Below are 13308 nucleotides of genomic sequence, written 5' to 3'. Positions count from 1 at the left end.
CACGTCGGTCGAGGGGACCTGGGGGACCTCTTCCCAGCCTCAACCCGTGGCCGGTCAGAGACCGTCACGTCCACCCGAGGTACCGGCTGGTCGCTGCGAGAGCGGCCGCTGGCCTGGCGAGAGTCACCTGAGCGGCTCTCGACAGTCTTCTGCTCCGTGCCTCGGTCATGACGCTGAGCGAACTCAGGCGTCTTAACTTTGGCTGCACGGTCACCCGAAGGAGACCGTACACTCGGAACTTCTCGCGGACGAGAAACCGAGCCGGTACCTGGCTTAGCAGCAGAGCTGCCAAGAGCAGAAGAACCCCCCCGTCACACCGGAGTGTGACGAGCCCTTCGAAGTTCCCGAAGGAGTCTTCTTAGGGGGAAAACCCGGTTACCAGCTGGTCGCTGCGAGAGCGGCCGCTGGCCTGGCGAGAGTCACCTGAGAGGTTCTCGCCAGCCTTCTGCTCCGTGCCGTGGTCTTGGCGCCGAGCGAACTCTGGCGCCGAAACTTTGGCTGCACGGTCTCCCGAGGGAGAGCGTACACTCGGGATCTCCCGCGAACGAGAGACCGAGCCGGAACCTGGCGTAGGAAGTACCAGAGCTAACCGATACTCCTCTGGTCCCCGTCTATCTCTTCCTTACGGAAGGGGAGACGGGCTCCGCTCCCGAAGGAGCAGGAGGACCAGCAGAAGGACCCCCCGTCCCACCGAGGTGGGACGGGCCCTTAGAAGTTCCCGAAGGAGACTTCTTAGGGGGGAGAGGCAGCCTTCTTCTTCTTCGGCTTATGGGCCTTAGAAGTCGAAGGGGAAGAGGCAGCAGCAGACGAAGACGAAGACGACACCTTCCTCTTCTTCGTCAGCTCACGCAGGACAGTCGTCAGGTCCTCCATCCAGGCCGGAGTCGGGCCTATTGCCGAAGCAACACGGCCCGACTGCACCTGTCCGGAAGGACCTGGGACTGGGGAAGGGAAGACACACCATGGGCAGGACCAGCATGGACAGGCGCAGGAACCAGGAGCGACAGGAACAGCAACCAGCTCAGGAGCGGCAGGAGCAGCGGCAGCGGTAAACACAGAAGGGACAGCCAAGCCAGTAGCGGGAACCACATCAGCGACAGGTACGGCAGGCCCAGCCATCGCCTCGTAGAATCATCGGCAGCAGCGGGAAGCTGGTACTGGCGGCCGGTCCAGGGGCGAGCTGCTGGAACAGCGGAAGTCTGGGGCAGGCAACACGAAGAAAACACAGGCGGCGGCGGCATACCCCTCCTCGGTACGGCGGCGACCGGCCCTAGAAGCGGCAGACGGCGTCACCGACACAGCATGGGGAGTGTAGACCAGCGGGGGGAAGCAGCATAAGCGGCCGTGAAGGTTGTAGTGGAGACCGCTCCAAGGTCACCGCCCCAGACCTCGCTAGACGCTGCAGCAGATCGTGGACGTTAGGCACGCCCTGCAGCCTCAGTGGCCCATACCTGTCCAAGGTCGTCTCCCACGGATGTAGCACCTGCGGTAGCACAGACAGATTAGTAAAAGGGGTTCCCTCACGCACGGGGGGGAGACATGCCCCACCCCGAACGGAAGGAAGACCCCAAATACATACGAGGAAGCTGAGCGGTGGGGGGGCAGGAAAGAAGACGAAGAATCGGATACCAAGGGAGTCGCGGGAGAGCTTTCCGACGACTTCCTGGCAGACCTTCGCTTCCCCTACCCCCGCACAGCAGTGAAAAGTAATATGAAAATGAAACAGAATACTGCACTTGCGATTCACTTCATAGAACTTAAAGGGGGAAAGATCAATTCCCGGGTAAGAGCGGAAACTTGATCCATAATAATATGATGCTATCATAATTATAAATGAAAATGAACAATACTGCACTTGCGATTTCACTTTCACAGCAATAAATCGTAAGGATTAATTCCCGGGTAAGAGCGGAAATTGATCCAAAATTAAATTTGATGCAATTAATAAATGAAAATGAAAAGAAAACTGCATTGCGAATCCACTTTCATTGCATTCTATTCATACAAAATAAGAGGCTCGTGCCGAGCGCAATCAAGCTCTCGGCAACGAACGCAGAGGGCAAAAATATAATGAAAAAGAGTACTTACATCTTTCAATTACGCACTTTCGCCCAAAATACATGACTCGGCGCGAGTGCGCCCGCCCTCGGCACCGAGACATAATTAAATTCAATTTCATGAAAAGAGCGGAAATCGCCGCCTCTACGGCGATAGCTCCATGTTGATTCATAATTAAGTAATGAAAATGAAAACAGTGTACTTACAGTTTCATTTTCAAGATCAAAACAAACAAAAACCATTAGTAGAAAACACAATATAAACAAAGCATACGACGATGAAACGGGCAGAGCGCGATGACGAACACGTCCTTCACACCCGCGGCCGAAAGCAAAAGTGATTCTTCACCTCTCGGGCGCGCGGGCGCGCGCACGATCGGACAAGCAGTTAACTACCGTTCTCCCCTTGTTCGAAGCTTACGACCGTCCCAGCTGCCGTTAGTTACCTTCCTATTGTTAAAGGACCGAGGGTTTGTATTACGTATCGGAACAAATTGGTCGATGTCATTTTCTACGTTTTCTAAGATTAGTTTCATCACAGAAAACCACTTTAGGGGCATCAGGGGTATCTAAACTAATTTTTCAAGTTTCTTGTCCTCAGAAAAAATCGCTTTTTCGCTTTTTCTCTGGTTTGGTTTTTTATATATAAAGTTACTACTATAAGGCTTTATTTTTACCTTCATTTATCTGGTGTTCATATCTTTTATTTGTAAAATGTAATAAGTGAATAAATAAATAAATACAGTAAATGATGATACAACTGGTTTTATACTTGGGTAGAAGTTATTACATGTTTACGCTTGTCTGGTTTTGTGATTTTTTGTTGAGACGCAGTTCATCTGTCACCTACACACTACTATAAGCAGTAATAATATTTTTTTGGGTTCATCATACGTCTGGCATCGTGTCATACGGTTTATTTTGCTCCAAACTCTTCAAACCGAAATTACAGAATGATTGGAAGTCCCTATCTGAAAAGAGGAGTTTTGGTGGTACTATGCGTACCACCTTTATGCACCCGGTGCGGTGTAGTAGACTTGTATGGTGGTACCCACCTACCTCCAAACAAACTTTCGGTAATGAAGAGGTTAATACCAACACAGTTGTTCCTATTTCTTTAAAACAGAGTTCATGAAACATGAGACATTTCTCATGAAGCATTAATAATATTGCTATAAAGACTAGGTTAATACTCAAAATGCCTATCCAGAACTGATCCACAACTGTCATCCCTTCAGAACTAACATGTTTCAACTATAGCAGTAAATGAGCAGTTGTGCTATAAGCCATTTTCACAAAAGACAACATTTTAACAGAACGATATACCAACTTCATTAGCACTTCAAACTAACTATTATGTCAAAGTATACAGTGATGCTCAAATCTCATGCGACATGATTCCATAGGATTTCGTTCAAAATTCACAAACTGGCAACCTAGTATGCTCCATATTTATCTATTATTTCAATGCGGAAACGAGATTATTGCATACAACATGGACATAATATGTTTCATAAGAGTGAAATCTGTTATATATGTCAAAACTGTAAGAAAATGTCACGTGTAGCAAATTTTAGAAAAAACTATTTCGAAACATTTTCAAAACTTTCGTTCACACATCGCTGAAGCATCTGACCAAAATGAAGTCGTCATCAAGCATCAGTTCAAGTGTTAAATAAAAAAAAAAAATAAAAAAAATTTGTCATAACATTAATAATGCTTCCAAACCCAAGATAAAATTTTAAATAGTCCTATTTGATTGCTTTTACACCTCAATGCTGGAAAAAATGTAAATTTGTATGTACAAAAGTAGAATGCGCCCACCGATATCAATGTATGAGGGGAGAGTTGTGGGGGAGATTTGCTGCTTGCTCTTAAGCTTGTGACGTATCATTAGTGTCGGTGCAACAACAACCACCCAGTGTAACATAAGTAGGTCTACACTGAGTAGTGACAATGAAATTATCTTGAAAACACTTACTTTATATGTGTTAGAAGAATATTTGGATTTTCATACATCATTAATTTTTATAATTCTTAAATATTTAAAAATGATGGCATACTAGCAAATATTCGCCTATGCAATTATTCTTTTGTCAAAGCCAAGATATTGTTCCTAAGCCAAAGTGTTAAGAATTCTTTACAATTAACCCTTAAACACTGAAGCGGTATTTTAAAAATCGTCTCCCGAATGCCGGCGGCGTTCGCGAGTGAGCGCCGAAGTGGAAAAATTTTCTTTTTCAAAAAATCACAGCACGCTTAGTTTTCAAGATTAAGAGGTCATTTTTGGCTCCTTTTATTGTCATTGCCTGAAGTTTAGTATGCAACCATCAGATATGAAAAAAATATCATTACCACATATAAATATTAGGATATATGACAGCGTGAAAACAAAATTTCATATATAATTGTATACAAATCGTGCTGAGCAAAACGGTTGAAGCTAACGAGTTAATTTTTTTCATTTTATTGTACACTAAATTGCAATCATTTTGGTATATAACACATTTTAAAACGATCAAGGCAACACACAGAAAATATTATCACAAAATGATGCATGAATTCGTAACGCGCAGACGTAAAAAAAAAAGAAAAAGAAAAAGTTTTCAAAATTTCACCATAAATCGAAATATTGTGCTAGAGACTTCCCATTTGTTGCAAAATGAAGGTAATTGATTGAATATTACTAGACTGTAAGTTTTGTAGCTTACAATTGCAGTTTTCGACCATTTCGGTCGAGTTAAAGTTGACCAAAGGACGAATTTTTTCTATTTATCGTTATTTATATGAAAATATTTCAAAACTGATAAAAACTACAACCATGGGTTGTTTTTAGTTGTATTCTACATGAAATTGCGCACATTTTAATATATAAAACTATATGTAACGGCTTATTTAAAATGGTGCAAACATTATGATAATCGGATGAAAAAAATTTATGATTTTTTTAGAAGAGTTACCGTGCGGACGTAAGGAAAAAGTTTATTTCATAAATTTACCATAAATCAAAATATTGTGTTAGGGACTTTTAATTTGTTGCAAAATAAAGGTAAATATTTGAATATTACTAGAATGTAATAGTTTTAGCTTACAATTGCGTTTTTGACCATTTCCGTCGAGTCAAAGGTGACCGAAGGTTGAAATTTTGGCACTTATCGTTATTTATATGAAAATATTTCAAAACTGACAAAAGCTATAACCATGTGTTGTTTTTAGTTGTATTCTACATGAAATTGCGCACATTTTCATATATAAAACATTATGTAACGGCAAATTTAAAATGGTGCAAACATTACGACAATCGGACAAAAAAATTTACGATTTTTTTCGGAAGAGTTACCGTACGGGCATAAGGAAAATGTTTTTTTTTTCATAAATTCACCATAAATCGAAATATTGTGCTAGAGACTTCCAATTTTTTGCAAAATAAAGATAAATGATTTAATATTACTAGAATGTAAGAGTTTTAGCTTACAATTGGTTTTTTTTACCATTTCGGTCGAGTCAAAGTTGACCGAAGGTTGAAATTTTGGCACTTATTGTCATTTATATGAAAAAGTTTATTTCATAAATTTACCATAAATCAAAATATTGTGTTAGGGACTTCCAATTTGTTGCAAAATAAAGGTAAATGATTGAATATTACTAGAATATAATAGTTTTAGCTTACAATTGCGTTTTTGACCATTTCGGTCGAGTCAAAGTTGACTGAAGGTTGAAATTTTGGCACTTATCGTTACTTATATGAAAATATTTCAAAACTGATAAAAGCTACAACCATGAGTTGTTTTTTGTTGTATTCTACATGAAATTACATACATTTTCATATATAATATTCCATGTAACGGCTAATATAAAATGGTGCAAAAATCATGTCAAAGTGACAAAATAATTTCTGAGATGTGTCGCTGATGCTTTTTAGTGCGAGAAGAAAGAAATTCACGCTTGCGCGCCTGGGTAACGATTGTAAACAAAACAACGCCTTGATCCGTGAACTCCCAGCATCCCCCAAGGCGCGATTCAAAAGTTTTCGCCTAGTAGGCCTGTAACTATTTTTCCGCGAATTTTTAAAAAAACTTTTTTATATTGATGTACCATACGTCCAATCGGCACCAAACAGACAATTTATATCGATATTTAATACGTCCAATCGGCGTTAAAGGGTTAACAGTCACATCTCTCTATTAGCAATTTCTGGCCAGAAAGCAAATGAGGTTATCTACACATTCTTGTTCTTCAAGTTACCTTATGAAAAAATAAATTATACACCAAAAGCAAGGAGAAGGACTTTTAAGAAAATAATACTATTTTAAACCAGTTGAAAAACCAGTGTTCCATGCGCCTTGATATTAATACTTATGATATTTCGATTACTAGTCATCTTCTCCAGATAATCAAAATCATCATCATTTATTCCTCAAAGAACAGGTAATCTATATAAATCAAAACATTAGTAATATTACATCTCATAAGGCCTAGATTATTCTTTTAGTCCTATAAATCATTTTGCAACATATAGGCAGCTTAAACGCAGCCTAAAACTTCAACATTCAAAGAAAACTGGTTGTAATTCACATTCCTATTGTATTCATCCAAAAAAAAAGAAAAAAAAAGATAATCTCTACAAATAAATTCATTAATAACAGATTATATCTCAGAAGGTTTAATTATTTCTTTTAGGCCTATAAAAATTTTGCAACATACAGGCAGCTTAAACACAGCCGAAAGCTTCAACATTCAAAGAAAACTTGTTTTAATTCATATTCCTACGTTGAAAATGTTTTTATGACTTGAGCTTATTAGGTCTACTGTCATAATGCAGCAGACGTAGTTATGTTGACCAGCCCGAGGAGCATGTAAAGGGTGCTTTCATTGATGGCACAGCTAACCTTATCATACTGCACTTTGAACTTAGCAGCGTAAAAAAAAGAAAATCAGTTCAAATCACACAGATTACGAATTATACCAATGCATAAAAGGGATCATATTTATATAACCATAAGGAAAATAGGGCTAGCTGTGAATTCACACACTTTTCCACATGTATAACATTAGGAAAAAAAAGTATAACACTACCTGGCAACATCACGTTCGAGTCCGAGAATCTGGACGATACAAAAAGAATCATGTCACATGAGATTTGAGCACCACTGTACCTTAAGGTTTTGAGAGCTCTTCACTTCACTGGTTCAAGCAATTTGAAAAACTTGCAACTTGAATGGGAGAAGGATGATAACTTGTGTCATACCATGCAGCTCTATGAGGATTTATAAAACTGGTAATCGAAGAAATCATATAACTTAAACTTGTTACCCACCTGAACAGGAGCTAATGTAGCAGACAAAACAATAAAGGTGCTGATAACCAGGTTTATCCTAAGTAAAAAGGAGAGGGTATAGTGAAGCAGCATGATTTATCTAGTGCTTAAGAACTGAAGGAGAATATTCTATATTGGGATCAAAATCCAAGACTAAAAGACAGCTGAACTGTAAAATCAACAGAATGAGACAGTTAAGCCGCAGGTGCCTAAGACGGCAATGTATCTAAGACTACAACTATGATGTCACAGGCGGCAGTTGGGAAGGGATGAAGATGGCTATATGGAAGAAGGTAAGGGATTGTCACATGATGTCACAACAGTAGACAAATCACCCACTTTACGCTTTAACAAACCCAAAAGAGGTGAAAGCTTTGAGTGGAGTAATGACCCTGCTCAGCTGACAGCAGGAGCCATCTACACAGACTTAGTGTAAATAGTACAGTTGTCAAAAGATAAGAAATACCAGGTAAAGATGAGGGAAGAGGGAAAGTGTTCATGTCATAATTGGAAGGAAAAATTATTATACCGTAGTAAAAAATATACTGCTTAAATGCTGATGACAGGTTCAGAAACTACTGAAGTAACTGAAATACTATGCCCATGGACAACTGAATAAGATCACGCACATCACTGTCAGTTGACGCAAGCACTTAACCCTATTAAATCATTCTTTCAGAGGATGAGTCCAATTTAAGACAGTAGACGGCTGAGAGAACGGCAGAAAAGGCCTCAGATCTACCTCCCAAGACATGCATTGGTTCCCTGACAGAGGTGAAGACCAAGTGTCTAACTGCCAAATAAAAGTAAACTTACATTTTCCTGGAGTTTACCTATCTGTTTCTCCTGAACAACATAGGGAGCAGATGGAGTAGAAGTGAGAAAGCAATCAAATCTATTGAGCAAAGGGAGATAGAAAGCAGGAACAGCATCAGATAAAGATGACAATAGATGGAGTAGATTTATGGCCAGACTTGAATAATTGCCCACTTAATCTATCAGCCTCTTTCTCCTTCTGATAATGATACCTTTTGAACATTAATCTCCTCATCAGATCCCTTCTTACATTCTTCAAAAAAAAAAAAAAAAAAAAAAAAAAAAAAAAAAAAAAAAAAAAAAAATCACTCGTCACCCCTACAGGTAAAACATGCCACGAGACCATCGTGCCTAATTGAATAGCACAGGTAGCCCCTGGCTTATGATGGGGGTTCTGTTCTTGAGACGAGTCGTAAGCCAGAAAATCGTCAAAAATTCTAAGAAAACCTTACTTTTAATACTTTGGGTGTATTAAAAACTATGTAAACTGCATTTTTCATCAAAAAACCTTCAAATATTAATTATTTTGCATTTTTAGAGTCATATCTCTTCCGCCAGATCACTGTCGTAAGCAGCATAACCCTGAAACATGCGCCGAAAACGAAATAATTTCTGATAAATATAATTGAAAAGTGTCGCAACCCCAGAACTCCGTAAGCCGAACCCGTCGTAAATTGGGGACTGCGTGTACATTCAGTTTACACAAAAATCGTCCCTATGGAACATCAAGGTCCTTTCTCTGCTTGCTGTAGATGACATAATGCAAAAAGTATACAGGTGCAGTAATGTACTGCAGAGAATCAGCAAAAGTATGTACGTAATGTCAAAATTAAAACACGCAATTCACACAGTGTGAAAAAAAGGGGCAAGACTGCACTACAATGCCACCTACTGGGGAAAAGGTAATTACTAACACTTCATCCAGTTCAGCTAAGCTCTATACCTATGTTTATTTTCAATGTAAGTTGCTACTAACAGTGTAGATGTATGCTAACTTTAACAGCCAATAAGATTCATCCAAAATACTACAATTATAACTAGTACGTACCCTTATTGTTAATCCCAATTTCTGGTTTCCCTACATAGAAATGCAAAAATATTAGACCAAAAGAAACTTACATATTTCTTTTAGAGCTCAATGGAGAATTCTGATTTGGATGAGATGGTTTCTGCTCTGACATTTTCTTCTTGGAAGCAGCACGCTTTGCTAGAAACTCACGTCTCATCGAATCTCCATCAGAAGAGCTCACAGTGGAAGAACGAGGACGATGGCCAAGAGGGGAATCACTTAGCCCCTCTAGGTGCACTTTGCTGTGGCTTGGCATGGGATTTATGTGTGGCCTATCTGAAGCTGTGTTTGACTGTGTGGTTGAAGACTGCTCCTGTTAGAAACACACAGATAAGACAGATAAGCAAAGTAAAACTTCAATTACAAACACATGGACAAGATAGATAAGCAAAGTAAATCTTCAATTACGAACACATGGACAAGACAGATAAGCAAAGTAAAATGTTATTTTCATGATAAAATAAATTTTTGAACATATTCACCTGGTAGTTATATATATAGCTGACATCAGGGACGTAAGCTATATATATAACTACCAGGTGAGTTACATGTTTGAAAATGTTATTTTCATGATAAAATAAATTTTTGAACATATTCACCTGGTAGTTATATATATAGCTTACGTCCCGGACGTAAGCTATATATATAACTACCAGGTGAATTAGATGTTTGAAAACTTCAATTACAAACACATGGACAAGATAGATAGGCAAAGTAAAGCTTCAATTACGAACACATGGACAAGATAGATAAGCAAAGTAAAACTTCAATTACGAACACATGGACAAGATATATGAGCAAAGTAAAACTTCAATATATGCCTGTGGTTCTGTTACAATGAATTCCTGAAAACACCACAATAACAAGGATCCTACCACAACCAAAACTACTGATCCATAAATGTCAAGACTGGGGGACTACCAATGCTCTAAAGCAATACTGAGCTCCTCAAGAATCATACAGCCTATTTCATCTTGCCCTTTGCAATAACACTAAACTAAATTGAGCAACTTAAATTCCATTACCAACTAGAAGACTGCGGCATTCCTCTGCTCAAGCTCTAATGAGCAAGACCAATCAATTGAGCCAAGGCAGAATGTGGCCTAAAGGACACCCTATAGCTCACTTGGATACCAAGTGAAGCCTTCCTCATAAACATTGGAGTTACTTTGCAACGTTGATGTATGATATTCTTTTATTAAAAGAATTCCTACCTACAAACATTGACCTCTCCTTCTATGAAATAATGACAAACATAGGAGAGTTACTAGCAGAATGCAGTAACAGAGAAAGACAATCATAAGAAAGATCAGAAAAGCTTTACACAAACCGAATGCAGCTGATGGAGCAATGACATTCAAATCCTTCAATTATCTAGATTGCCATTAGTATCCGGAACTTGGCATTATCCCACACACCCAGACCAGGGACCAAGGCCTCAAAGATATGATAATTATAATTTTCAAAAATTTTTGAAAAAAACTGCTCTCTGATGGCTAGCAATGTTGAGCAGAAGGCTGTGTAGGGTACAAGAGAGAGAGAGAGAGAGAGAGAGAGAGAGAGAGAGAGAGAGAGAGAGAGAGAGAGAGAGAGAGAGAGAGAGAGAGAGAGAGAATATCGGTAAAATAATCTTTTGTGTACAGATATATGTTTGATAATCATACTTAGAGTCAACTAAACTTGTAGTAAAATCCTGTCCAGTAAACTGAGCAAAGCAAAAAAGAAAAATGTCAAACGTGATACTGTGCTAAGAAACAGACATGAATGCACACACTATGAAGAGAAGGTAATGTCAACACTGATGAAATACCACATGTAAGTAGATGTTAACACTTACACACACACAGGCATACAAGTAAGGCTTCCATGCTATAAGGTGAAATAAAAAAATCATTAACCCAAATAAAACAGAATAAGATAAAATAATTTTAAGCAGTGTTCTCAAAATGAATTTGCTTTTAACAATCATCATTGAGAGATGTTACGCTATATGTACTATATGCAATGAAAAACACAAGCAGTTTGTGTAATATAAACCAAAAGAATTCAATTTTCAGTAGTTTTACTAGGCTAGGCTTTCAAACAAAATTAACAAACTTATGGCTTATGTAACATTTCATAATTAACAACCACTTACAAAAGAACTAATGTAAACAACATTAAGTATGACGTAAACAAACATCTCCAAAACAGGGTGTTTTGTGATTTTGAGGGACTTTACTTATAACTTGACAGTTTGTTAGGTTAACTTTGTATACCCAATCTGAGGTGTGTAGTGCACTAGTGGCCTAACCATCAAAAATGGCGATTTGGAGTTATAGGCGGGAACATGTCCACAGATTCAAAAACCTTGTATTGACATCAGAAAAGGCAAAAGCAAACATCCTGTGAGGTTTATTAAGGTCCAAAGTGGCATGTTTTGGGGCGCAGACTAACTTTAGATTGGAGCGAAAGCATTCTAACCCGAGATTGGACATGCCTCAAGTATTGTTGTAAGCCGTGTACACCGCCTCAGAATGCTTTCTCACTGACTTTAAACTTCAGAAGACAATTATTTTTAATTCTCTCTCTCTCTCTCTCTCTCTCTCTCTCTCTCTCTCTCTCTCTCTCTCTCTCTCTCTCTCTCTCTCTCTCTCTCTCTCAATTTTTATTGGTTTCTCTCTCAATTTTTTATTTTTCTCTTGATTTTTCTCTCTTCTCCTGATCTGAGTTGGGGGGTTATCACTGATGTCCAAGGTAAGCGAGGATGTTGATAATGTTAATAATGTAAAGCAACATTTTTTCAAGGCTCAATGATAAAAATATATTTTTTACTTAAAAAATTTGTATCAAATCAGGAATTAGATGCAGTAACATAATTTTTTTTACAGATCTCTTCTTATTCCATACAATCTAAAAAACAGGTTTTGATGCAGGAAAAACCTATTTTTGGTAGTCACTGTTGAGTCAAAGGAGTTACCCTCCCTGGTGTAAGCCAGTACCTCAAAGGTGATCAGACTAATATTAAAGAAATATCTTTTAGCCTGGTCTTTTAGCCGGGTATTATGCCATAATGATAATAAACACTATGACAAGTGATAGAGTATAATGGACTCAAAAGACAAGAAAGCATTTTTTTTTGTCTTCAGCAAAAGCTGTAACCAGTTTTCCTACATCAAAACCTGTAGAAGTGACTACTGCGCATGCGCATCGGCCATCTTGTTTTATGTTTGGGCCGGCCAAAAGACCAAAAATCATTACTCTGTTGGTCAATGCAAATCCCTTTGGTTTTTTGTCAGGGAAGGGGGGGGGGGGGGGGGGGGGGGTTTGAGGACTCAACAGCGACTACCAAAATAGGTTTTTCCTACGTCAAAACCTGTTTTTTTTTTTTTTTTTTTTTTTTTTTTTTATAGTGTAGTTGCTGTTTCGTCCTCAATGGCTCATTACAAAGAAATTGACGGGTGACAAAAAACTTAAGCTCACAAATTTTCATCCCAAATATCTCAAAGTTTTAAGACTTAATCATTTCAGGTCCAATGTCAAGCCACTAGCTTCAGTAAAAAAAGATAACAAAAACACATAGGATATACTTTTAGCATAAAGTTCTATGGTGACTTACCTAAGTATGCTGGGTGTGGTTGTGACCTTTACGCACCTTTCCCAGAGATAGTCAACACACCCACCCGTTAGGGAGACCCCTGGTTTTCTGTCGTGGCACCTATGGGGTCAGGATTAACCATACCACCTACTGATACACAGTGCATTCGAATGTGTTCCAGCTCATGGGATAGTGTTTTAATAATACTGACTCTGATGACCACCCAGTACATTCAGAAACTACTGTAAATGATACATTTCTGAAAAAGGCCAATGATGTACTTACTTTTCTTATATCATGTGATCTAGGAAAGTAATGTGGGTTAGCCTTTTTAATGAGGGACACTAAAATTATTCTTAGCACTTGTAGAGAGAGTGGTTTGTTCGTGCTAGGATGTAGGAAAATTGGACCTTCTGAAACATTTTCCGTGACCTCTAGGTGATCCTTAAGTGCTTGAACTGGGCATAATGTT

The 13308-nt window shown here is 39.0% G+C and overlaps 1 protein-coding gene across 3 annotated transcripts in view; it reads right to left on the bottom strand.

The window, feature by feature from the left end:
• LOC135211212 (TBC1 domain family member 1-like) overlaps positions 1-13308 on the bottom strand; it is a 307524-nt gene that overhangs the window by 117428 nt on the left and 176788 nt on the right. For all 3 annotated transcript variants that reach the window (XM_064244447.1, XM_064244445.1, XM_064244446.1), the window contains exon 15: positions 9310-9572. In XM_064244447.1, coding sequence (XP_064100517.1) covers positions 9310-9572 — 263 coding nt within the window. The remainder of the gene's footprint in view (positions 1-9309; positions 9573-13308) is intronic.

Source organism: Macrobrachium nipponense, chromosome 4, assembly GCF_015104395.2.
Source record: "Macrobrachium nipponense isolate FS-2020 chromosome 4, ASM1510439v2, whole genome shotgun sequence".
Classification (NCBI taxonomy): Eukaryota; Metazoa; Arthropoda; class Malacostraca; order Decapoda; family Palaemonidae; genus Macrobrachium; species Macrobrachium nipponense.
This window is presented reverse-complemented; position numbering and strand designations above follow the sequence as displayed.